This window comes from Microcaecilia unicolor, chromosome 2 (assembly GCF_901765095.1).
Source record: "Microcaecilia unicolor chromosome 2, aMicUni1.1, whole genome shotgun sequence".
NCBI lineage: Eukaryota > Metazoa > Chordata > Amphibia > Gymnophiona > Siphonopidae > Microcaecilia > Microcaecilia unicolor.
This window is the reverse complement of record NC_044032.1, coordinates 44,351,022-44,376,248: the sequence shown is the minus strand read 5'-3', so window position 1 is coordinate 44,376,248 and position 25,227 is coordinate 44,351,022. Positions and strand designations below refer to the sequence as shown.

Here is a 25,227-nt window from a genome sequence, read left to right as displayed (position 1 = left end):
TGGCCACTGCTGGAGACAGGTTAGAAGGGCTCGATGGATCTTTGGTTTGACCTAGCATGGTACATCTTATGTTCTTGTCTTCTTTATGTTTGTCCCGTACTTTCTGAATTCCTCCAGTACTTCCCCTAGGAGGCAAATACCTTCAAATATATATAGCTCCTTTAATCATATCATGATCGCCAGTTTTAGAAATATTTTCACACACAAAAAAACCTTTTGCTTGTATATGTATATATTCCTGGTACGTATTTTTCTCTCATATCGCCATTCTCCTTAAAGATATAGCGATCATATTCAGCTGGTGGCATTGAGCAATTTTTAGCTGCTGCTGCTGGCATTATTCACAGATATTCAATGCTAGGCCATGTCTAGGAACCAGCATTGAATGTCTGCGTTTATACAGCTGGCGCTCTCTAATGCAGTTAAATGCCTCATAAGCAATACCAAATAAAGATAGGCCTGAATATTAGGATCCCTGTTATTTAACCACATACAGAAGGATAAAAGCTGTTCTTGATCTCCTTTCCAAAACAACGCAAACATGAGGTGTTAAAATAAAATATTAACAAAAATTGACACCGTAGGTTTCTTGACTAGTGAGGCAGCTCGCCCGGCATCCATCTTGAAAAATTCAGTTTGTGAAAGCCGAGCATCTGAAGTCTTTTCCTCCAGTTAAAAATAATAGTCAAAGATATGATAACAAAACATGAGAGGAAGTAATACTTGCTTATTTATAGAACTGAAATTATTTCAACGTCTACAATAGCAACAGCGTCAACTTGACAATATACATGCCTAAGTGTTGCCACTTACATGTGTTAACACATCTAGGTTCTGAAATGCCACCTTAATTACCGACACTTATACGTATATATGTCCATCATTCTGGAAACCTACATGTCAGTAGAGTCTGCAATCATTCAGCACTACCAATTTGAGGGTGGGGTGAAGCAATAACACTGGGGGATTAAAGGGGGAGATCTCTCCTAATTCATCCTAAAGAGCACTGTCCAAAACAGTATTTTTACAAAACCTATACATACTCAGGAACAGCTGTAAATTCTAACACTGATCTCTGATCACAGATGAGCATTCCCCTTGTAAAATGGGGAATGCAAATGTATTTTTTGGACCTGTCCTAGTCCCACCCAAACCATGCCCTCCTGTTATATACTTATAGCTCAAATTTACATGTGTAAATTCTGGCTTTCTAAAACTAGGTTTTCCAATTATTTGGGGTATAATATTTAAAAGATATTTACCCAAGTAAATCATGAACAGGGCTTCTAAAATAAAGGGCCCAAAATCTTAGCTCATGGGACTTACGTACAGGCTCTTCATTTTGGTGGCCATTCTCTGGATTGCCTCCGTCTATATCCATTTGAAGGTACAGCTTCCAAAACTGGGAACAACACCTTAGATGAGGTCTCACCAAAGAGGTACCATCATCTTTTTCTTTTGGCTAAATCTCTATCTATACATCCTAGCATTCCTCTAGGTCTGGGGCTCTGAACCTAATCATCAGGACACACCCAGTCAGTGTCAGTTTTTCAGGATTCCCAAAATAAATTTGCATGAGATAAAATTTGCATTCACTCTCTCCACTGTATGCAATCAATGCCATGCACAATCATTATGTGTATTCTGAAAACCTGACAGGCTAGGTGTGTCCCAAGGAATGGGTTGAGAACCATTGCCTCATCACACTACTTTGCTAGAAATGATCAGACAATAACATACGACATCTCATAACTGTGCATAGTATTTCATCCACCATCATCTTGTTCCCTAAGATTTCAGTCCTCCAAATGCATGGCTGTACGTTTTGGCGGTGAACTCTAGCTTCTAAGCACTTGAGCTTTCAGGTCATTCCTCATTTTATGTACTTCTGTACTACATATGTAAAGAGCGTCCTACTCTGTTGCAGATCTTTAAAGAAGATTTTCCTGATAACCTCTCAATATCACTGATAGTTCAGCATTTTTTCCTTATCCTATAATACCATTTTAAAGTATAATCTTGAAAAACCCAGCATTCAGGGTTTATTAATTCACACCTATATAAAGCAGGGAAAATAAAACATCAAGCCTCGCCATCTCTCAGACTATCTTGTGACCATGAAATTCTTTGATGCACAGCAATCATAAAGCAATGACTAAAGACAAATCATGACAAGAACTGATATGATTTGATATAGATTATAGGAACACTTCAGGGCATCAGATCTCCAGAAACAGCTGAAGGTCAAATGCAAGCACTGCCTGAGACAAGGCAAACACCTGCTGTTCCCGTTGTCCTCGAGAAGGAAGAGACTTCTAGTCACTTCTGTTTCCATTTTAGTTTATACTCCATTCTTGAAAATAAATATTTACGTTATTGCTATGTTATATCAGTATATATCTAGAGGGTTAGAGGGCTTAGGTTGGCTAATAAAGACACGACTTATTCCAGAGTGTAAAACAGTTATTTTATACTTGTCTTTATCCTACCACTCTTAGTGGACTGGTACTGTTCTAACAGAAGATCAGTGAGGGAAACCCACGCCCTGGTATGCTATGTTTGTTGGGGCTCCGTCACCTTCAAGTCATCCGGCTATGACAGTTATTCCTACCATACACAAAGGTCTTAGCATTTTTTGAAATTTAACCAAAATGTATTTTATGTCTCCTCTGTTAAGCATCTTGAGATAACTTGCATAAAAAAACAGAAGATGCTGGCAAAAAAGGAGCATGTGGTCTACAGAGCTTGCCCGTTTGTACATTATTTGTGGACTTTTTCTGTCCTCCCAACTAGGTGCCTTGGAGACATATTTTCAAAGCACTTAGCCTTCCAAAGTTCCATAGAAACCTATGGAACTTTGGAAGGCTAAGTGCTTTGAAAATATGCCTCTTGGTCACTCAATCAAAAAAAAAAGGGGGGGGGGGCTGGGAGGGCATGCAGAGCAGCATGCGGTGGCAGCCAAAAAAAGCAAACTATGTTAGATTATTAGGAAAGAACAGAAAACAATAACAATTACAATGCCTCCATCACTCCATAAGTGCAATCTCTGGATGTATCTCCAACCTGGAGAAGAGAAGGGGGTTGTTAAACAGAGTGATGATAGATTTTGGTTTAAACACTAGATGCCACTATAGGACAGCAACAGGCAATGCCATGCTTATCCAGCATTAAGCGGCTGTATACATAACCAGCAGCAAATTACACTGTTCAGTCACTAGCTGTTACCATACTTAGCAACCATTAAGAGAGCTATACAGTTCAATCACAAGGTTTCACAGTAGAATTTGCAACAAAGAAAATGAAGTACATATCTGAATCATTAACAGCTAGCCCAGCAGGGAAAGGAGAGGCAGTGCGGGAGGGTGGTGGAAGGTGTACATGGTGAAAATTATTTCCGTAGTGTCTGCATGGGGATGTGTGTGTTTAGCTACACAGAAGATTTTAAATTACTCCTATTGGGGTGCTGGCTGAGTCACAGGTTGCAGAACCGCTAGGGTTGAAGCGGGAGCTGGATCATGGCTGATAGTAGACTGGCGCATCGGCACCTCCTATAGGAGGGGTAGCGGTACTCCCGGTGACGATGCTTCTCGGGCGTCAAATCCTTTGATGCCCCAGAGCTCCCAGCACCATGCGTTGAAGGAGACTGATGAGGATGCTTCTTGGTCTTCACCTAGAGTGACATCGGTAGTTGATGACTCGAAGGTGGTCCAGGTATTGTTGGCCCTTATGGGTGAGGTGAGTTAAGTTATATCATCTAGGAAGTTGTCTGGGGGTGGTCTCATTGTGGGTAGGGTTTGTATGATCTTAGTTAGTATTTGCTCAAAGTATCTGGCTAGTTTGCTGGCTGTAGACTGTGTTTCATTGGATGGGTGTTCACTATGCCAAACAGTTTTCTGGTGTTGAGTTGGCCCGATTCTATGTGGGTGTCATAGTATTTTCGTTTGGCTTGTTTTATGAAGTCCTCTCAGGCTCTGGGCCAGCTACCTGGTGGCTGATAGAATACTGCAAGGCTATTTAGTGTAGTATCTTTAATTGTACAGGTAAGGATTTCTAGATAAGGAGTGGCAAGTTTGACCTCCAGGTTGAAGTTGAAGAATGACTTTCAATGGATGCAACTGAAATGGATGCAGTAAAAGATATATTTTGAGGTACAAGATATTTTTCTTTCCAATCCAATGGAAGCTGGAGAGATATTATACATAAGGGGTCAAGCATGGAAGGGTAAGGGTAATACATTTGATATACTGCTTTTCTGTGGTACAAACAAGGCAGTTTACATATTATATACAGGCACGTGCCCTGAACCTATTGGGCTCACAATTTAAGTTTTGTATCTGGGTAGGAGAGGCAAGATGGTGTCCGTGTAGGAAGCGTTGGAAGCTGCTCCTCTAACTCACCTTAACTTCATTGAAGTCTTTGTTAATATTTCTTCGTATCATTATGCCCAAAAGAAGGGGAAAGCAGAGGGTGTTCCCTGCTACATCTGCTAGTCCCGTGGTGGGCCCGATGGATCGCTTCACAACCCCAGACGATTTTGCTGGGCCGATTTCTTCGCTGTGGGGAGTAGCGGCGGGAGGTGAACCACCCTCCCCGCTTGAAAGTGACATCTCTTTAAAGTCCAGAAGTCCGAAGTCCCCCGGTGATGCCGGCTGCCTTGCTAGATGGGCGTCCGGGATCGACGAGACCCATAGAGGGGTCGCTGACTCCGGGAGCAGGGGCAGCCCAGAAGAATGGTTCACCAAGAGTGGCAACGCAGGATAGCGTTGCTCAATTTTCCATTGGGGTTCCACAAGCAGGGGTCGAGGAGAGGATTGATCTGGGCAGTGGAGGAGCCCAGGCCAGTACACAACTACAAACAAGCTATTTAATGTTAAAGCCAGAAATGATTATCTTGGAGTCGATTTGGGACCCACTGGTGAGTTTGGAGAACACTTTTTCTAGTAAGATTGCCTCGATGCTGATAGCAACTCGGGTACTTCCTGAAAAAATTGCGGAACTAGAAACTAAAATACAACAATCAAAGTCTTTTGAACAACTAAGTCTGACATTGACAAAATTAAAGATGGATAAGGTATACTAATTAAAGAGAACTTACTGTTACATAGGAAAATAGAAAGTTTGGAAAATCAGCAAAGAATGAAAACTTTGTGATTTATGAATTTTCCTGAAGTACCAGCTGTTGCTCCTTTAATTACCTTTAAGAGATATTTATCAGAAGTTTTGAAAATACCAGAACAAGTTTATCCTTCAGTTTCAAGAATTTATTGTCTCTTACCCTATGTCAAGAAAACTTCGGGACAATCATTAACAAAGGGCCCTGAAATACCATTTGATGAGTTAAATTTGTCACAGACAATAGAAGATGAATCTTTGGGTGTACAAACTGCTACTTTAATAGTAGACAGTCTTACAACCAGATCGTGATTGGATATTAAAGACCTTTTTTTGTCATAGACAAGAATTATTTCTGAATTATAAAATTAAAGTTTTTTCCGGACGTATCTAGACAAACTCAAAAAAGGCGTCAGTCCTTTTTAAAATTACGCTCACGTGTCCTCCAGTTGGGGGGAACTTTCTGGCTTAACTTTCCCTGTACGTGTGTTATTAAATTGCAGTCAGTTAAATATATTTTCTTTGAAAGTGATCATTTGGTGTCCTTTCTGGACTCCAAACAGAGCCTGGTCTCACCCCTTTTGTCACCAGCTCCTGTAACACCTACTTCGTAATAGTATAAAGCCTGAGTTGTTCTTCCTACACTTTTTCTTCTTTTATGTATCATTTTGGATTTGTTTCCTTGAATTGTGCCTTGCCTCTCTTAATTTGAGGACTTAAGATATAATTGTCACTTATAAGAATTTGTTAACTATAATAATTTTCCTTTAAAGATTTGTGACATTGTTCTTTTCTGTTCAAGAATTTTTCTCTCTTGTGGAATGTAATGAAATTAGTAAAAAGACAAGAAAAAAAAAGTTTTGTACCTGGAGCAATGGAGGGTTAAGTGTCTTGCCCAGGGTCACAAGGAACTGCAATGGAAATTGCAGCCCACTGCACTATTAGGCTGCTGTTCTACTCTATGTCTGTGGGCAAAATAATGCACCAAAGTTTTAATGGAACATGTCCACATTTGGCATGGAAATGGGCCAGATCAGGCTGTGGGTTCCACAGAAATAAGTTCCCAAAAAAGGACTAACGCATTTCTATGGAAGAAGCAGTTCCAGATTTTGCAACATATAAACTCTGATACAATGGAACACAACAGTAAGGGAACTGTTCTTTCGAACGGCATCTCCCCTCTTCTCTATTTCTGGGCACAAATAACAGAAACAGCACACACATACGCAGAGGATTTGGAAGTAAGTCCAAGAGATGCTTCACATGCTTTCCTCACCACATACTCCCCACCAAGTACTGCCACCTTCTATCCCTAATGTGCTACTTCTTAGTAATTCATATGTGTATTTCATTTTCTTTGTAGTAAATTCTACTGTCAAACCTACTGACTGAACCACACAGCTTTCCATAATAGTTGCTCTGTATATTGCTAAATAATACCTGTTGCTGTTGGACAGTGACACTTGCAGTTAAATTATAAAATCCATTCACGTAACTTAACTAGCTAATCAGTGCTGTCAATTGGATATTAACAATTATCAGCACTAATTGGCATTAAGATTTACACGCACAACTTGCCAAGTGTATTCTGTAATATGGTGCGCATAAATTCTAAGTCAAATTTTTTGGATATTCAAATACAATTTATAAAAGGTATATTTGTCACTCAACTGTATTGCAAGGAAATGGTCCAGAACACAGTTTTTACATTATGGTAGTCATCGTCCTATGAAATTAAATGACAGCTTTCCAGGGTGTTTGACCATCTAAAAGTGGTATCCAGGAATCAAATACAATACACAAAAACATACTCCACATATATTCATGTAACTGCTCAATACAACAATGTGGACTGGCTGGTTAGATCAGCACTATGCAGAAGTGACATTTCCCCCTAATTCTGTAATCTTGCATGCATATTTTCATTCTTAGTGTGCAAAATTGCAAGCTCAAGTTATAGAAAAAAGGCAGTTGAACGCATAACTTAAAATAGTTAATTAGGTGCAAATTGGTATTAACTAATTTGCAGTTACGCATGTTAACTTCCCTTAGTCAGTTTTCTGCAACCTTAGTACATAACTCCTTCAGCGCTCAACTGCTAGGAGTGTGTAGACATGGAAGGAGCATGAGCAAGTCAGGGGTGTGTCTAGCACTTACACGCTAAGGTTATAGAATACGATCAGTTGTGCAGTTAGGCTGGAGTAGAAAAGTGGCCTAGTGGTTAGTGCAGCGGACTGAGATCCTAGGGAACTGGGTTCAATTCTCAATGCAGCCCCTTGTGACCCTGGGCAAGTCATTTAATCCTCCATTGCACCAGGTACAAAAGCTTAGATTGTGAGCCTATTAGGGACAGTGATAGTACCGCATATAATGAGTACAGCACTGTGTACATTGAGTAATGTTACAGAAATGATTCGCAGTAGGCGTAAACATTTACCCCAGCCTTTGATATGCATAAGTGCTTGCAACTAAAGTTAGGCGCTAAAATGTTGAATGTGGAGGAGTGGCCTAGTGGTTAGGGTGGTGGACTTTGGTCCTGGGGAACTGAGGAACTGAGTTTGATTCCCACATCAGGCACAGACAGCTCCTTGTGACTCTGGGCAAGTCACTTAACCCTCCATTGCCCCATGTAAGCCGCATTGAGCCTGCCATGAGTAGGAAAGCGCGGGGTACAAATGTAACAAAAAAATAAAAATAAATTATTGTCCTTAGTGCCCAGCATCTGAATGCCTAACCTTAGGTGACCTTTATAGAATTATCCCTTTTTTGGGGTTCTACCAATGTTGGCTTAACATCTGCTACTTTATGCTTTTCTCCTTTCTCCCATTTCTTTTTAGATAGATGTTATTTCAACAATCTTCTCACTTTTGACTACTTTATTGGATAGAAAACAGAAGGTAGGGTTAAATGGACATTTTTCTCAATGGAGGAAGATGAATAGTGGAGTGCCGCAGGGATCTGTACCGAGACAGGTGATATTTAACATATTTATAAATGATCTGGATAACGGAACGACGAGTGCGATGTTTAAATTTGCACATGATAAAAAATTATTCAAAGTTGTCAAAAAGCATACGGATTATGAAAAATTGCAAGGAAGACCTTAGGAAACTGGAAGACTGGGTATCCAAATGTCAGATGAAATTTAATGTGGACAAATGCAAAGTGATGCACATTGAGAAGAATAATCTGAATCATAGTTACCTGATGCTAGGGTCCACCTTAGGAGTCAGCACTGAAGAAAAAGATCTAGGTGTCATTGTAGACAATACGCTGAAATCTTCTGCCCAGTGTGCGGCAGTGGCCAAAAAAGCAAACGGAATGCTAGGAATTATTAGGAAAGGGATGCAAAATAAGACCAAGATTATTATAATGCCTCTGTATCACTCCATGGTGTGACCTCACCTTGAGCACTGTGTTCAATTCTGGTCGTCGTATCTCAAAAAAGATATCGTAGAATTAGAATAGGTTCAAAAAAGAACAACCAAAATGATAAAGGGGATGGAACTCCTTCCATATGAGGAAAGGCTAAAGAGGTTAGGACTCTTCAGCTTGGAAAAGAGATGGCTGAGAGGGGATATGATTGAGGTCTATAAAATCCTGAGTGGCGTAGAACGGATATAAGAGAATTGATTTTTCACTCTTTCAAAAAAGTACAAAGACCAGGGGACAATCAATGAAATTACATGGAAGTACTTTCAAAACAAATAGAAGAAAATATTTTTTTCTCTAATTTATAGGATAAGCATTGGAACTCGCTGCTGTAGGATGTGGTAACAGCGGTTAGCGTACCTAGGTTTAAAAAAAGGTTTGGACAAGTTCCTGGAGGAAAGTCCGCAGTCTGTTATTGAGATGGACATGGGGGAAGCTACTGCTTGCCCCGGGATTAGTGGCAAGGAGGGTTGCTAATGATTGGGTTTCTGCCGGGTGTTTGTGGCCTGCATTGGCCGCTGTTGGAGGTGGGGTGCTTGGCTGGATAGACTGTTGGTCTGGCCCTTTGTGAGTATTCTTATTAGTTTTTATTCTCAGCTTGTTGCAATGTGTTGCATCTCTGCTTGGATGTGCTTTTGTGATTCTAGTGCAGCCCTTGCTTCCTATGGGTTTAGGTATTGATGGGTTTAAAAGAAACCCAGACTATGACAGCAAACACAACTGTAAGGCTCACTCAGTCCATCAACTTACATCTGGTTCAATGCCATGAACTCTAGTTGGTTTTCCCTTCTTTTCATCTTTCTTGAGCTCTGTAACATTATAGACTCCATCTCTCATAGAACACTTAGGAATCCCTCTATCACAATCTCCCCAGGGATTTGTTATTTATGTTAAGTAATATGAAGCAGAAAAAGTGACAACCCAGCTAGAGGCAATGCTGCACACCACCAGTTGCTTGAACTGCAATTCTAAGTGAAGCAGGCATTAGGAAGTGATATTGGAAGAGTCAAACCTTTGAACATGGACTGGAATTTAGAAGTCATTGCTGTCTATTTCTGCCTAGCCTCTCCAGAAGTTGTATGGGATCTCTTCCCCCTATATCTGATCCAACCACCCCACTTCCTGTCTTCTTTTCTTGTAGATTGAAAGGAATAAAGAATCTCCTTCCACAGTTTTTCTGAATTATCTTAAATGGTCCACATCTTCAGCTGGTCCCCACCTATTTTATTTATATTGTATTAACATTGTAGAAGAACTGTTATTAGCCCAGGCTGAAATGTTATGTCTTGGTGTTAATTTAGGGTATCACGAGTACAGTGCTACTGAAGCTCTAGAGGAAGATCTTAAGAGTGCAACCCATCCCCATCAGCTCCTCCTGCCTAATAAACAGCTTAATTCAATTAGCTCACTTCACATATATTCCATCTACTTTAGTTATTCCCTATCACAGCCTCACTCTTTTTAACACAAAGCCTCTTATCTGTTTATTTGGCCTATATGCCCTATCAACTAGACCGTAAGCTCCATGGAGAAGGGACCGAATTTAGTGTCTGCACAGCACTGTGTAGACCTTGTAGCGTTACACAACTGTTTAACAGTAGTAATACATAGAACATCACTGCAATGTGCTTAGCCTGTTAAGGACTTTATTGCTGTTTAGCTCAGCATTAACAATCAGAACCAATGTTGATGTCACAGTCAAGATACAATTTGCATTCATTTATATCTTCACTTTTAAAGTCAGGTTTGGGTCTTCATTTAACACCTACAAGAGATGCTTTCTCAATGGCTATCACCAGGAAACGTGAGCCAGTGGAACCCATATACAGTAGACTCTGCATGTAACAGCCATACTGCTTAGAGACTATAACCCACCTTCCTCATCCTCAAGAGCATTTTCCTCTGTAGGACCTCAGATTTGGAATAAAACTTCCCCTTGCATGGACAGAAAACCTTATTTACAAATTTAAGAAGTTGCTCAATGCAATACTGTTTGAAGAATGCGCTGAACGAAAGTAGAAGGTTTGAAGCTGTTTTTTAAGGTTCCATAATGCATTTCCTTTTTTTTGTTTGTCGTCATTTATGATCAAGCAATGTGTTATGTTTTTAATTGCAGTCCACCATGATGTATTGCAAATTGCAGAACATTAGGTTAATAAATCAAATCAAAAGCCATGATCTATTTCTTTTCTCTTATTTTTATTTCATTTTTTTTAAATTGCCAGATCCCCTTAGCATATGTTCACAAGTTTTGGAAAAGAAATATGGTCTCTAGCAGACAAATGCAGAACCATTATATTTTTCTAGGAAGGTTCCTATGATCTTCACTGGATATGTACTTGGCTAGAAAATAACATTCACCACACACTACATATTTCCAGCTGACCGATATAAAAATTGGACCAGAAATAAATAATGCATAGGACACAACCAGGCTTATTTTCAGAAGAGAAGGATGCCCATCTTTCGACACAAATCGCAAGATGGGCGTCCTTCTCACAGGGTCGCCCAAATTGGCATAATCGAAAGTTGATTTTGGGCGTCCTCAACTGCCTTCTGTCACGGGGACGACCAAAGTTCACGGGGGCATGTCATAAGCATAGCGGGACTGGGGTGTGCTTAACCCATGGCCATCCTCGGCCGATAATGGAAAAAAGAAGGGCGTCCCTGACGAGCACTTGGCCGACTTTACTTGGTCCATTTTTTATTGCGACCAAGCCTCAAAAAGGTACCTGAACTGACCCGATAACCACTGGAGGGAATCGGGCATGACCTTCCCTTACTCCCCCCCAGTGGTCACTAACCCCCTCCCACCCTAAAAAAAAAAAAAAAAAAAACTTTAAAAATATTTTTTACCAGCCTCAAATGTCATACCCAGCTCCCTGACAGCAGTAGGTCCCTGGAGCAGTTTTAGTGGGTACTGCAGTGCACTTCAGGCAGGCAGACCCAGGCTCATCCCCCTCCTACCTGTTACACTTGTGGTGGTAAATGTAAGCCCTTCAAAACCCACCAGAAACCCACTGTACCCACATGTAGGTGCCCCCCTTCACCCCTTAGAGCTATGGCAGTGTTGTACAGTTGTGGGTAGTGGGTTTTGGGGGGGGCTCAGCACCCATAAGGGAGCTATGCACCTGGGAGCAATTTCCGAAGTCCACTGCAATGCACCCTAGGGTCAGGGGGACCAGTGTACTACGAATGCTGGCTCCTCCCACGACCAAATGGCTTGGATTTGATCGTTTCTGAGATGGGCGCCCTCGGTTTCCATTATCACCGAAAACTGGGGACAACCATCACTAAGGTTGGCCTAAATGTTGAGATTTGGGCGTCCCCGACCTTATTATCAAAACAAAAGATGGACGCCCATCTTGTTTCGATAATACGGGTTCCCCCGCCTCTTCGCCGGGATGTCCTGCAAGGACGTCCTCAGGAAAACTTGGGCGCCCCGTTCGATTTATGCCCCTCCACGTCAAATATGGGAAAATTAGGTTCTTACCTTGGTAATTTTCTTTCCTTTAGTCATAGCAGATGAAGCCATTACGTATGGGTTATGTCCATCAACCAGCAGGGGAGATAGAGAGCACTCAAACTTTCACAGTGCCCTCTTGGCCAGCTAGCTCCACTGCCTCTTCAGTATTTGAAGCTTCCAAAGCAGTATGGCAAACCGCAATGGGAATCACAAGAGCTTTCCTCATAGCGAACGATGGCCCATCACAAGGGCATGAACTCATAAAGGAGGGAATGCACATCCTCCTGGAGGGAATAAACTCATCCTCCTTATTGTATAAGTGGAGGGGAACACACGCGCCTCCTGGAGGGAATCACACATCCTCCCAACACACTGGAGGGAATGAACTCATCCTCCTATTTATAGAACTGGAGGGGAACACACGCGCCTCCTGGAGAGAATCAACACATCCTCCAAAAAAAAACATGCTGGAGGGAATGAACACATCCTCCTAAATTTAAACTGAACATGAATCCTGAAGATTGTTTTCCAACTTTCTCCCAAGGAAGGAACTTCAGGAAATTAGAACAGAACCTGAAAAACAGATTCACAGCATACAGACAATCATACAGGGAGGGCTCATGGCTTCATCTGCTATGACTAAAGGAAAGAAAATTACCAAGGTAAGAACCTAATTTTCCCTTCCTTGTCATCAAGCAGATGAAGCCATTACGTATGGCATGTAACAAAGCAATCCCTAGATAGGGTGGGAACAAGCCACACCACGCGCTAGCACTTGTGCACCAAAACGCGCATCCCTCCTGGCAGCCACATCCAGCCTGTAATGTCGGGCAAAGGAGAGCTTAGAAGCCCATGTTGCTGCACTGCATATCTCTTGAAGAGAGAGTGCTCCAGTTTCAGCCCAAGAGGAAGAAATCGCTCTAGTAGAATGTGCCTTAAAGGCTACAGGCGGAACCCTGCCGGCCAGCAGATAAGCTGAAAAGATAGTTTCTTTGAGCTAGCGGGCAATAGTGGCTTTAGACGCTGGAGACCCTCTGCGAGAACCGGATAGCAAAACAAACAGATGATCAGAAGTCCTGAAAGAGTAACTCGCAGATACTGCATGCGCACATCCAAAAGGTGCAGCTGCCCAAAAGATTCTGGAAACTCTTCCTCTGAAAAAGAGGGCAAGAAAATGGGCTGGTTTAAGTGAAAGGCTGAAACCACCTAAGGCATAAACGAAGGCACGGTCCGAACCGTGACTCCGGACTCTGAAAATTGCAGAAATAGGTCTCTACAAGACAGCGCCTGGAGCTCTGACACCCGTCTCGCCGAGGTAATGGCCACCAGAAAAACGGCCTTCAGTGTCAAGTCTTTCTCCGATGCTCGCCGAAGCGGCTCAAAAGGAGATGCCTGCAGGGTTTTCAAAACTAGCCCCAGGTTCCAAGCTGGACAGGGTGCTCGTACTGGAGGTCGGAGCCGAAGCACCCCTCTAAGAAACCGTGCCACATCTGGGTGAGCAGCCAAAGACGCCTTCCACCTTACCACGAAGGGAGGCCAACGCTGCCACCTGCACCCGCAGGGAATTATAGGCCAAGCCTTTTTGTACACCTTCCTGCAAAAAGTCCAGAATCGGCGAGACAGGAGCCCGCATTGGAACAATGGCTCTGGAAGCACACCAAGACTCAAACAGGCACCAAATCCTGGCATAAGCCACGGAAGTGGACCGCTTGCGGGTTTGCAGGAGAGTGGAAATAACTTTATTGGAATAACCTTTATCCCTCAATTGCGCCCTCTCAATAGCCATGCTGTAAGACCAAAGCGGCCGGCGTCCTCCATGGCTACCGGTCCCTGAGACAAGAGGTTCGGTACCAGAGGTAACGGCAGAGGAGCCTCCAGGAGCATCTGTCGGAGGTCTGCATACCAAGGTCTCCTTGGCCAATCCGGGGCGATGAGGACCACTTCTCCTGGGTGCAGCCGAATCCGCAAGAGCAGGCGCCCTATCAAGGGCCATGGGGGAAACACATAAAGTAGACTCGGAGGCCAGGGTTGAGCCAAGGCATCCAACCCCGCCGAGCGAGGATCTCTCCGTCTGCTGAAGAAGCACGGGACTTTGGTATTGGCACTTGTCGCCATTAGATCCATCACGGGCTTGCCCCATTTGGCACAGATCTGCAGGAATACTTCGTCTGCCAGATTCCATTCTGCTGGATCGATCTGATGCCTGCTCAGATAATCGGCCTGCACATTGCTCTGACCTGCAATATGAGCTGCCGACAGACACTGAAGATGCAGCTCGGCCCAGTGGCAAATCAGTTCGGCCTGCGCGGCTAGTGCTCTGCACCTTGTTCCGCCTTGTCGATTTATATAGGCCACCGTTGTCGTGTTGTCCGACATCACTCTGACAGCCAATCCTTCCAGGGTCACTTGAAAGGCCAGTGGTCCATCAACTCTAGGCGGTTGATGGACCACTCCGACTCCTCGGGTGTCCATAGACCCTGGGCATGCTTCCCCTTGCAGTGTGCGCCCCAGCCCTTCAGGCTGGCATCTGTTACCACTAGGCACCAAACGGGGAGCGTCAGCGACATTCCTCGCCGCAGCATGCTGTCCGAGAGCCACCACTCCATGCTGAGACAGGCCGCAGGGAGCCAAGTAAGTCTGCATTGGTAATCCTGAGAAATAGGAGACCATCTCCGGAGTAGGGAATAGAGGTCTCAGGTGCGCTCTCGCCCAGGGTACCACTTCCATCGTGGCTGTCATCGATCCCAGCAGCTGGACAATGTCCCAAGCTCGCGGGCGGGGCATCCTCAGGAGCAGACGGACCTGATTCTGAAGCTTGCACCGCCTTAGCTCGGGTAGGAACACATAGCCCGAGACTGTGTTGAACCTGGCCCCCAAAAACTCGAGATTGTGAAGGGGACAGGTGACTTTTGGCCATATTGACGACCCAGCCTAGAGATTGCAGTACTGAGACCACTCTGGCTGTAGCTTGTAAGCTCTCTGTTGCAGAGTCTGCTCTGATGAGCCAGTCGTCTAGGTACGGGTGAACCCTGATACCTTCTTGCCTGAGAAAAGCAGCTACTACCACCATTACCTTCGAAAAGGTTCGGGGAGCTGTGGCGAGGCCAAAAGGCAAGGCCCTGAACTGGAAATGTTTTCCCAACACTGCAAACCTCAGAAACTTCTGGTGCGGGGGCCAAATCGGAATGTGCAATTAAGCTTCTTTCAGGTCTAGAGACGTGAGAAACTCTCCTGGCTGAACCGCCGCAATGACGGAGCGCAGGGATTCCATGTGGAAATGCCGCACTCTCAAGGACTTGTTCACTTCTTTTAAGTCCAGAATAGGGCGAAAGGACCCGCCTTTTCGCGGCACCACAAAGTAGATGGAGTATTGGCCGCAGCCTTGCTCGGCGGGAGGCACCGGGGTTACTGCCCCTAACTGAATCAGACCTTGTAAAGTCTCCTCCACCGCCGCCCGTTTGACGGCAGAACCGCATCGGGACTCCACAAACACGTCTCTTACTGGGGCTTTGAATTCTATTCTGTATCCATCTCTGATCAGGTCCAGAACCCACTGATCTGAGGAAATCTTGGCCCACTCCTCGACAAAGAGGGAAAGCCGTCCTCCGATGACAGGCATCGAGGAGAGGGCTGGCGCACCATCATAGAGAGGGTCGCCCCTGAACTCCTGGTCTTGAGCCACCGGCTGCGGAACGCTTGTCCGAGCGAAAGGAGTTCCTCTGCTGACCACGGGCACGAGAAGTGAACCCAGCAGAACGCCCCGGGCGGTACCTTCTAGCTTCACGGAAGCGAGGTCTGTACGAGGAGTGGACCGCCTGGCCCTTAGAGGAAGGCCTCTGCCTATCTTCAGGCAAGCGCTGGGGTTTTGGATCATGCAGGCCTTTCACAATTTTCTCCAACTCCTCACCAAATAGGAGAAGTCCTTGAAAAGGCAACTTCATCAACCTTTGCTTAGAGGCCATGTCCGCTGCCCAGTGTCGTAGCCACAGATGACGGCGAGCCGCCACTGCTACTGCCATTTGTTTAGCCGAAGCTCTGACAAGGTCATAAAGGGCATCAGCCAGAAAGGACAAGGCCACCTCCATCCGCGGAGCCACATCCAAGAAGGGCTCCACTCCATCTCCGGGCTGAGCCACTGCCTGTTGCAGCCAAGGTAGGCAGGCTCTCACAGCATAACAGCTGCATGCAGACGCCCGAACAGTGAGACCTGCAATTTCAAAGGACCGTTTCAACGCTGTTTCCAGCCTACGGTCTTGAACATCCTTCAGGGCAACACCTCCTTCAACAGGGAGGGTAGTTCTCTTTGTCACCGCAGTGACTAGGGCATCCACTGTAGGCATTTGAAAACGAGCCACATGTCCCTCACGCAGAGGGTATAACTGCCCCATAGCCCTGGAAACTCTCAAAGGTCCCTCGGGGTCAGCCCACTGAGCCGAAACAAGCTCTAGGATGGAGTCATGCAAAGGGAAGGCCCGAGCAGCTTTCTTGGTACTAGCCATCCTGGGATTACCCGAGGAGGCCATGCCACTGTCAGGATCTTCAATCGAGAGGGCCTGCAGGGTATCTGAAATAAGCGCTGGCAGCTCATCACGGTGGAAAATCCTCACCGCGGAGGGATCATCCAGATCCTGTGGTAAATCCGCACCTGACTCTGGTTCCTCAGACCAAGAACGTCTGTCAGAGTTCTCCGAATCCTCACACCCCGACCACGGGGGGGGGGGGGGGGGGGGGGGGGGGGGGGGGGAAGGTGCACCACAATCTGAAGGGGAATTAACCCTTCTGCGCTTATCTTTAGGCCAAGCATCCGGGAAAAAAGCCTCACTGGGCAGTCCCAGGCCAGAATCCATCGGGGGGGCAATCAGAGGAGCCTCAGGCGACCCTTGAGGAAGGGCTCTTTTCATCATGTATGCTTTATGCAGCAAAAGCACAAAATCCGGGGAGAAAATCTCACCCTGGGCACCCAAATCCTGTCCGGTGCTAGCCACTCCTGAAATAACCTCATCTCGAGGTGCCCCACCCGGCTCAGGTCTCTCCGTGTCCACGGAGGCCGCGCCATGCGGTGTAAGCAAAATGGCGCCCGCTGCCAGCTCAGAGCGGGAAGAAACATCGCTCGCCATGCTCGGGCCGGCTCCTACACCAATACAGCACGATTTACAGAGCCCTGCTGCTGATTTGCGCTTGCCACAAGTGGAACAGCGCTTTACATTGTCCGCAGCCATCGCCGAAAAAACGGCGGTAAAATCCAAAATGGCGGTTTCGTGCCAAAATCGCCCCGATCGCGGGCCCACCCCGGAGGAGTTGGAAAACACTCTTACCTCAAAGGATCTAGTGTACAACTACGATCCTGCTGAAAATCAGGTCAAAAACCTCTGTTCCAGCGTCTCTGCGTTTAAAAACGCGACGCGACTTTTTTTTTTTTTTTTTAAGCTGTGAGGAAAGCAGAGGTATTGAAGACTCCGGAGGCTCAGATGAGTGGGAAAGGCAGGGAAAGGGCGAACCTATATATGCCTGCATCCACTGTTGGTGGGTAAGGACAGGGAAAACAAGGCAATATGTCCACATCCACAGAGGTATGGGTAAGGCAGGGAAAGGGCTAACCTATGTGCCTTTAAAGTGAAGCTGCTATAGACTCCAACACCCCGGTTAACAACTGGCAAGCCAGGAACCACCTCCCGGCAGATTTTTCTGGAGCTCGAACAAGCTGCAGCCACCCTGCTAAGGGAGATAGAGAATACTGAAGAGGCAGTGGAGCTAGCTGGCCAAGAGGGCACTGTGAAAGTTTGAGTGCTCTCTATCTCCCCTGCTGGTTGATGGACATAACCCATACGTAATGGCTTCATCTGCTTGATGACAAGGAAGTGGGTATATTTACCGTGTCTATTCTAAACAGAACAATACCTGCCAGTATCTTTGGATTGGGGGCCTGGTTCGTTAACCTTAGGCATTAAATGATGGTTCTTTTAAGACTTCTGAATAAAGGAGACGAACCTGTGTCCACATTCAGCTCCTCCAGCAGCCCTCGAGTCCGCCAGGTCATTCCTGGGTCGTGGATGCCTACAGAATTATTGTGCTCCTGCATTGCTGCTGCCGCCAAGAGGGTATCCACAGTTACCGCTTCCGGGTCAGAGTTCGTGTCAGATATATCATAGTGAGCTGCAACTGGCAGTCCATCTGAGAGGGGAGGGAGAAAAACAATGCTCTGTATGTCTAGAAACATAGCTCATACTGACAGATTTTCTTTTATATATATAAGAACTGATGTCTTAAATTATTTTCTTATGAACAGACAATTTAAATTTTTACCCTCATAAGCTTGGAGAAAGTCCGATAAACAAAAGTATACAATGCAAAGTGTTCATATTCAGGGTTGCTGTCCTCATCTTCAGTTCACAGGGATAAAGAGGAAAGAAGCGCTGCAAAGGTTACATGCACAAGAATTCACAAATAACTTGATTCTTGTACTGTGAGCTAGTGGCTGTTACTGTGCAGTAATCTTTCCATTCTACAGGATTCAATCTCTTTCCATTAAATATTTGAAAGTGCTTAGCCTGCTGTGCTTCCTCCTTCCTACCTTTCCACAATGAAAAAAGATGAAGACTTCACAGAGGAATATTTACATCCATTAATTATATAATATAAAAACACCTGTAACTAAAAATAGGGCCAGCCCAAGGGTATGCTATGGAACATCATTCCATCAAACTGCAGCTCAAGGCCCTCCCACCTATGTCCAGCATCTCCCTTTCCTTTCCCTAACCTTTCATAATCTAGCATCTCTCTCCTTCCCTCTCCTCATGGTATCCAGCATACTGTAACCTGTCTAGATTATATAATGTGGGTTATAAAGGTGATAAATAAAATAATAAAATTCTTCCTACCTACTCTCTCCTAGGTGTCCAGCATCCCCTACTCCTCCCCCATGGTATCTAGCATTCTCCTTCCCTACCTCCCCCCACACTGTGTCCAGCATCTATCCTTTTCTCCCTCCCCCTCCCCCCACTGTGTTCACCAGCATCTCATTTCCACCCTCCTCCCCTCATGAGGTGTTCATCAGTTTCCTTACTTATCTTGCCCTGAACAGAACTGGTGCCATAGTCAGTATGTAAATAGATTAATTGTGGCTGGCACAGAGTCTTGAGCACCTGTGCATGCTCAAGTCCTGCTCCCTCCAAACTTCTATGTTGCACTTTTGTTTTGTAAGGGGCAGGAGCCAGTAAATATTGAGCATTTGTGGATATCTAAGGCTTTGGGGATTCTGCCATTTGCAAAACATATAACAAAGTCAGATATGAATGAAAACTTTTCTTCTAATCCGTATCCTCTACACTGAAAAGCTGAACCTGAAGAACACCACAGATCTTTACGGCTTCTTTAGGCACATAACCACCTTTCCAAGCAAAGAGAAATGTGCTAGCAAAAATATTTGATTCACAAGGTTTTAGAATTTAATTTTACAGTCATTTTCATGCCAACGGGCCACATACATGCATAAATGACCCCTTAAAAACCAAACAACTACATGAATATGTGATATGATGGTGCTTTTTTGCTGGTAGTCGTGTATAGGGGCAGAGAGTCTGGGTGGCGTTTTCAAATAAATACAGATTATAAAGTTCTCTAATTTACATGCACACTTGAATATCTAGAGCAGGTGTAAATATCCACATCTACAAGGTAGATGTTATTTCTGCTCCCTACACTAGTATTTTATAAAGACTCAGGCAGCTATGTGTCTATATAAAATAGCAACTAAGTAGACACCTACTTGCCTCTTAAACCAGTTGTACTGTTGTAAAATTACCCTCTATGAAGCCAATGGCCTACAGCACCCCTAAATCCACATCCCTACATGCTAAAATCACCCTTAGTACATGTTAAATCTGATAACGTGTACTAACAGTCCATTTATTTACATTTTGCATTTATATTTTATTTTGTGCATTATTGTTATTATTTTATCATTTATATTTCGCTTTATCCAAAGCAGATCAAAGTAAAACATAAAAATAAATATAAGCAGGACAAGGACTAGACTTTCAGGGTCACTTAACCCTCCATTGCCCCATGTAAGCCACATTGAGCCTGCCATGAGTGGGAAAGTGCGGGGTACAAATGTAACAAAAATAAAAATTGATCAATATATATATATATATTCTATTGATCAATTTTAACACTTCGACCCTGAAAGTCTAGTCCTTGTCCTGCTTATATATATATATATATTGTAAGGAGGTTGGCGGGTCTAAGCAGGATAGGAGGAGGTATGAGGCCCGACTACATCCCCCACAAGACTCTGAGAAAAGGAATCGGGGTGATAGGTTCCAAAACCCGGTAGGGACACCACGTGGAAGAGAGGGAGGTAAGGACTGGAAAGAGAAGCTGCTATGGCAGACAAGGGCCAGAAGGGGGAGCCGTGATGACAAGGCTCAATTCCCTTGGGTCGGAAATCAGTACAAGATTCCTCCCACCTGGGAGGAAGGGGAAGGCTCTAACCAACAAACTAGCAGAGAAGCAGAGTTAATGAAGTGTTTGGAGGAAGGAGAGTCAGGAGGGCCCAGCACACCAGATTTGGAGGAACCGATTGACATGGACTGTAATTGTACTCTGGGGCAGAGTTGCAGGGATTGAAGGCAGTGGGTGGTCACAGGAGTCAAGTAGCTGTGTTGTGGGAGATGTACAGCCATTCTGCAGCCCCTCAAGAGGAAAGACTTTTAGAACTGAAGCCCAGGAGGTGGGAACTGGGAGAACTTGGATGTAAAAGGGAGAGTTTTTCTTTTTGCTATGTTTTGGAACTGAATGGGACATTAACCCTTTTGAACTGAGTTTTGAGGAGGAGGAGGAGGAATAAACTGGTTTGACTAAAAGCTGTGTTGTCTGGAAGGACTTTGTTTTGGACTGCTGAAGGGAGCCTACCACCACCCCAGAGGGATTGCTACCGGGGTACAGTTATTACTATATATATATATATATATATATATATATATATATATATATTCACACACACACAACATACATACACAAAAGCAAAACACAAATTGTAAAATAAAAAATACAAAGTAAACCTTTTCAGAAATAGTCACAGAGGTATGCAGACCTAAATCCTTTGCATGTTTTACTGCCATTTCAATGCAAATGAGTGACTGATGCAAAATTGTGCAAAGCAATTCATAAACTATGAATCACAGTATTTCAATTACACGTGAAAAATTCTTTGCAAAGGAAGTTTTGCAAAAACTTTGATCACACCTCAAAGATATGTAAATAAACATTTTGCACCAAAACTGTTGGGGGGGGGGGGGGGGGTAGAAACAAAACTATACATGTATTCACTACTGGGCTGATTTGCTTATAGCGATCAACAAACAAGCGCACAAAATATGTAAATGTTGATGCACTTTGGTACACTGGCCTCATAGAGGGTACTAATATAAATTGGGTACTAACATGCCTAATTTTTAGAATACTGTAAGTTATGCACTTATCTCCAGCATTTAAGCAAGAGCACTAACAGCAGTTCTATGGCTAATGTAAATGCGTGTGCTTAACACCTAGGCGGCGTACATACCCAGTTACACTAGCATTCTATATAGAACAGTACACATCTACTTCCCTTTACAGAATAGGTACCCATAGGTCCACTTTAGTATTTACAGACTATGGGGATTTAAACACAGTCCTTCCCAATTTAAAAATGGGAACATGAATAGGACCATTTCCTGGTGACTATGGTGTGCTTCCTTACAGAATGCTCCTCCACTTTCAATTTAACAATAGCAATTTTTACTGGGATTCTGCAGAGCACTAAGTGTTCAACAGGTCTCTGGATCTTAAGGTGCAATATCCAAGCTGTCTCCCCTCGAAGTACTTTCCTTTTGAGACAGCTAAAGGGACACACCACCTATTTGCTACTCCTTAAAGCTATTCTCCAGTGATAAGTCACTTGTTAAGAAAGGTGGTATTGTTTATGTATCTGTGAGATATGTTTATTTTTTTTAACATCTCATTTTATTCAATAGTGGCTCGTCACTAAAAACCTTAATTCACCTTAAAACCTTAATTCACAGTTAACCACCCCTTTATTGACTGTATAGTGAAAAGCTGTGAGAAGGTTATAATGTGTCCCTGATGTGCTGGTGTTATTGCACAGGACACTCAGCATCTACTGATGCCATCCTATTTGGAGACAGCAAGTCAGGGAGGGCCAGACCATAACAATGAGATCTTTAGGTTACCTAATAGAGAATGACAGGGACAAAGTTTGTCCATATCCCCGTAGGTTCTGTTTCCATCCCTACCCCGTCTCCGCAGGCCCTGTCTCCATCCCTGTGCTGTACCTGCAGGTTCTGTCCCCATCCCTGTGGGCTCTGTCCTCATCTGCAGAAGCCTCAAACACTTATGATTTTACATTTAAATCAATTTATTAAAGTATAAAAAGGAATATGCTGTGCAACTGTTGCTTATAATCACAAATAGAAACAATAACAATAAGCAAGTATAATAACCTCACCACCACCACTACCACCCTTCCAACCCCAACAATAGCTGACTTCTACTACCCCAAGGAATCCTAATCCACCCTGTTATAATGTTCAGGGGTACAAAATACAACTTGTTCTGTATGTTCTAGAGGGGGAGAAATATGCCCCATGAAGCACTGTTATGACTTTTTAATCTATGGATGAATAAGTCATCGACAGTCTCAGGATTCAGTCTAGCTCCCCTGTCTTCCACAGTCCTTCCTGCAATAGATGTCTTCTTAGAAGACGTGCTGGTAGCAGGAATGCACAGGATCCCCCATGCAAATTTTGCTAGTTGTGGCCAGCATGTTTACTTGTTTTTTCCAAAAAATCTAAATACTGTTGTCTGCATCAAACATAAATAAAGGTCCAGTTCATTAACAGGCTTCAAAGTAGAAAATGACACGGGGACAAAGTGTGTCCCTGTCCCCTCGGGATCTGTCCCAGTCCTGTCCCCTCGGTTACCATGGTTCCCCGTCCCAGTGTCATTCTCTATTACCTAAGCGACATCACTGTAAGGACCCTTTGAAGAAAACGGCATACACTGTGTACTATGCTATGTTTCATGCAAATTATGCTCAACCTGCTTAAATTTAAAAAATATATATATATATCTTACTATGTAAATGTCTTTAATCCTCTACAATCCCTCAATTTCCCCAAGGGTCATATTAACAAGGCCAGCACACGAACCAAGCAGAAGCCAGTATGTGAAACAACTTGTGATGCTCTTCCAATCATGGCTGCCTCCCCAGAGTAACTGGGGAATTGCACAAGGTGGAGATGAAGACATTTAAAAAGCGAATGCTACATACCTGTAGAAGGTATTCTCCGAGGACAGCAGGCTGATTGTTCTCACTGATGGGTGACGTCCACGGCAGCCCCTCCAATCGGAAACTTCACTAGCAAAGTCGTTTGCTAGTCCTCGCGCGCCCGCGCGCACCGCGCATGCGCGGCCGTCTTCCCGCCCGAAACCGGCTCGAGCCGGCCAGTCCAGTATGTAGCAAGACAATACACTTCAAGGGAAGACACAACTCCAAAGGGGAGGCGGGCGGGTTTGTGAGAACAATCAGCCTGCTGTCCTCGGAGAATACCTTCTACAGGTATGTAGCATTCGCTTTCTCCGAGGACAAGCAGGCTGCTTGTTCTCACTGATGGGGTATCCCTAGCCCCCAGGCTCACTCAAAACAACAACCATGGTCAATTGGGCCTCGCAACGGCGAGGACATAACTGAGATTGACCTAAAAAATTTACCAACTAACTGAGAGTGTAGCCTGGAACAGAACAAACAGGGCCCTCGGGGGGTGGAGTTGGATCCTAAAGCCCAAACAGGTTCTGAAGAACTGACTGCCCGAACCGACTGTCGCGTCGGGTATCCTGCTGCAGGCAGTAATGAGATGTGAATGTGTGGACAAATGACCACGTCGCAGCTTTGCAAATTTCTTCAATGGAGGCTGACTTCAAGTGGGCTACCGACGCAGCCATGGCTCGAACATTATGAGCCGTGACATGACCCTCAAGAGCCAGCCCCGCCTGGGCGTAAGTGAAGGAAATGCAATCTGCTAGCCAATTGGATATGGTGCGTTTTCCTACAGCCACTCCCCTCCTATTGGGATCAAAAGAAACAAACAATTGGGCGGACTGTCTGTGGGGCTGTGTCCGCTCCAGATAGAAGGCCAATGCTCTCTTGCAGTCCAATGTGTGCAGCTGACGCTCAGCAGGGCAGGAATGAGGACGGGGAAAGAATGTTGGCAAGACAATTGACTGGTTCAGATGGAACTCCGACACGACCTTTGGCAGAAACTTAGGGTGAGTGCGGAGGACTACTCTGTTGTGATGAAATTTGGTGTAAGGGGCCTGGGCTACCAGGGCCTGAAGCTCACTGACTCTACGAGCCGAAGTAACTGCCACCAAGAAAATGACCTTCCAGGTCAAGTACTTCGGATGGCAGGAATTCAGTGGCTCAAAAGGAGGTTTCATCAGCTGGGTGAGAACGACATTGAGATCCCATGACACTGTAGGAGGCTTGACAGGGGGCTTTGACAAAAGCAAACCTCTCATGAAGCGAACAACTAAAGGCTGTCCTGAGATCGGCTTACCTTCCACACGGTAATGGTATGCACTAATCGCACTAAGGTGAACCCTTACGGAGTTGGTCTTGAGACCAGACTCAGACAAGTGCAGAAGGTAATCAAGCAGGGTCTGTGTAGGACAAGAGCGAGGATCTAAGGCCTTGCTGTCACACCAGACGGCAAACCTCCTCCAATGGAAGAAGTAACTCCTCTTAGTGGAATCTTTCCTGGAAGCAAGCAAGATGCGGGAGACACCCTCTGACAGACCCAAAGAGGCAAAGTCTACGCCCTCAACATCCAGGCCGTAAGAGCCAGCGACTGGAGGTTGGGATGCAGAAGAGCCCCTTCGTCCTGTGTGATGAGGGTCGGAAAACACTCCAATCTCCACGGTTCTTCGGAGGACAACTCCAGAAGAAGAGGGAACCAGATCTGACGCGGCCAAAAGGGAGCAATCAGAATCATGGTGCCTCGGTCTTGCTTGAGTTTCAACAAAGTCTTCCCCACCAGAGGGATGGGAGGATAAGCATACAGCAGGCCCTCCCCCCAATCCAGGAGGAAGGCATCCGATGCCAGTCTGCCGTGGGCCTGAAGCCTGGAACAGAACTGAGGGACTTTGTGGTTCACTCG

General features: G+C 44.8%; 1 protein-coding gene across 3 annotated transcripts in view; it reads right to left on the bottom strand.

Moving 5' to 3' along the window:
* C2H18orf25 (chromosome 2 C18orf25 homolog) overlaps positions 1 to 25,227 on the bottom strand; it is a 164,233-nt gene that overhangs the window by 20,603 nt on the left and 118,403 nt on the right. For 2 of the 3 annotated variants that reach the window (XM_030192904.1, XM_030192905.1), the window contains one exon: positions 17,999 to 18,181. The exons of the other annotated variant lie outside the window; for it this stretch is intronic. In XM_030192904.1, coding sequence (XP_030048764.1) covers positions 17,999 to 18,181 — 183 coding nt within the window. The remainder of the gene's footprint in view (positions 1 to 17,998; positions 18,182 to 25,227) is intronic. 3 annotated transcript variants of the gene reach the window in all.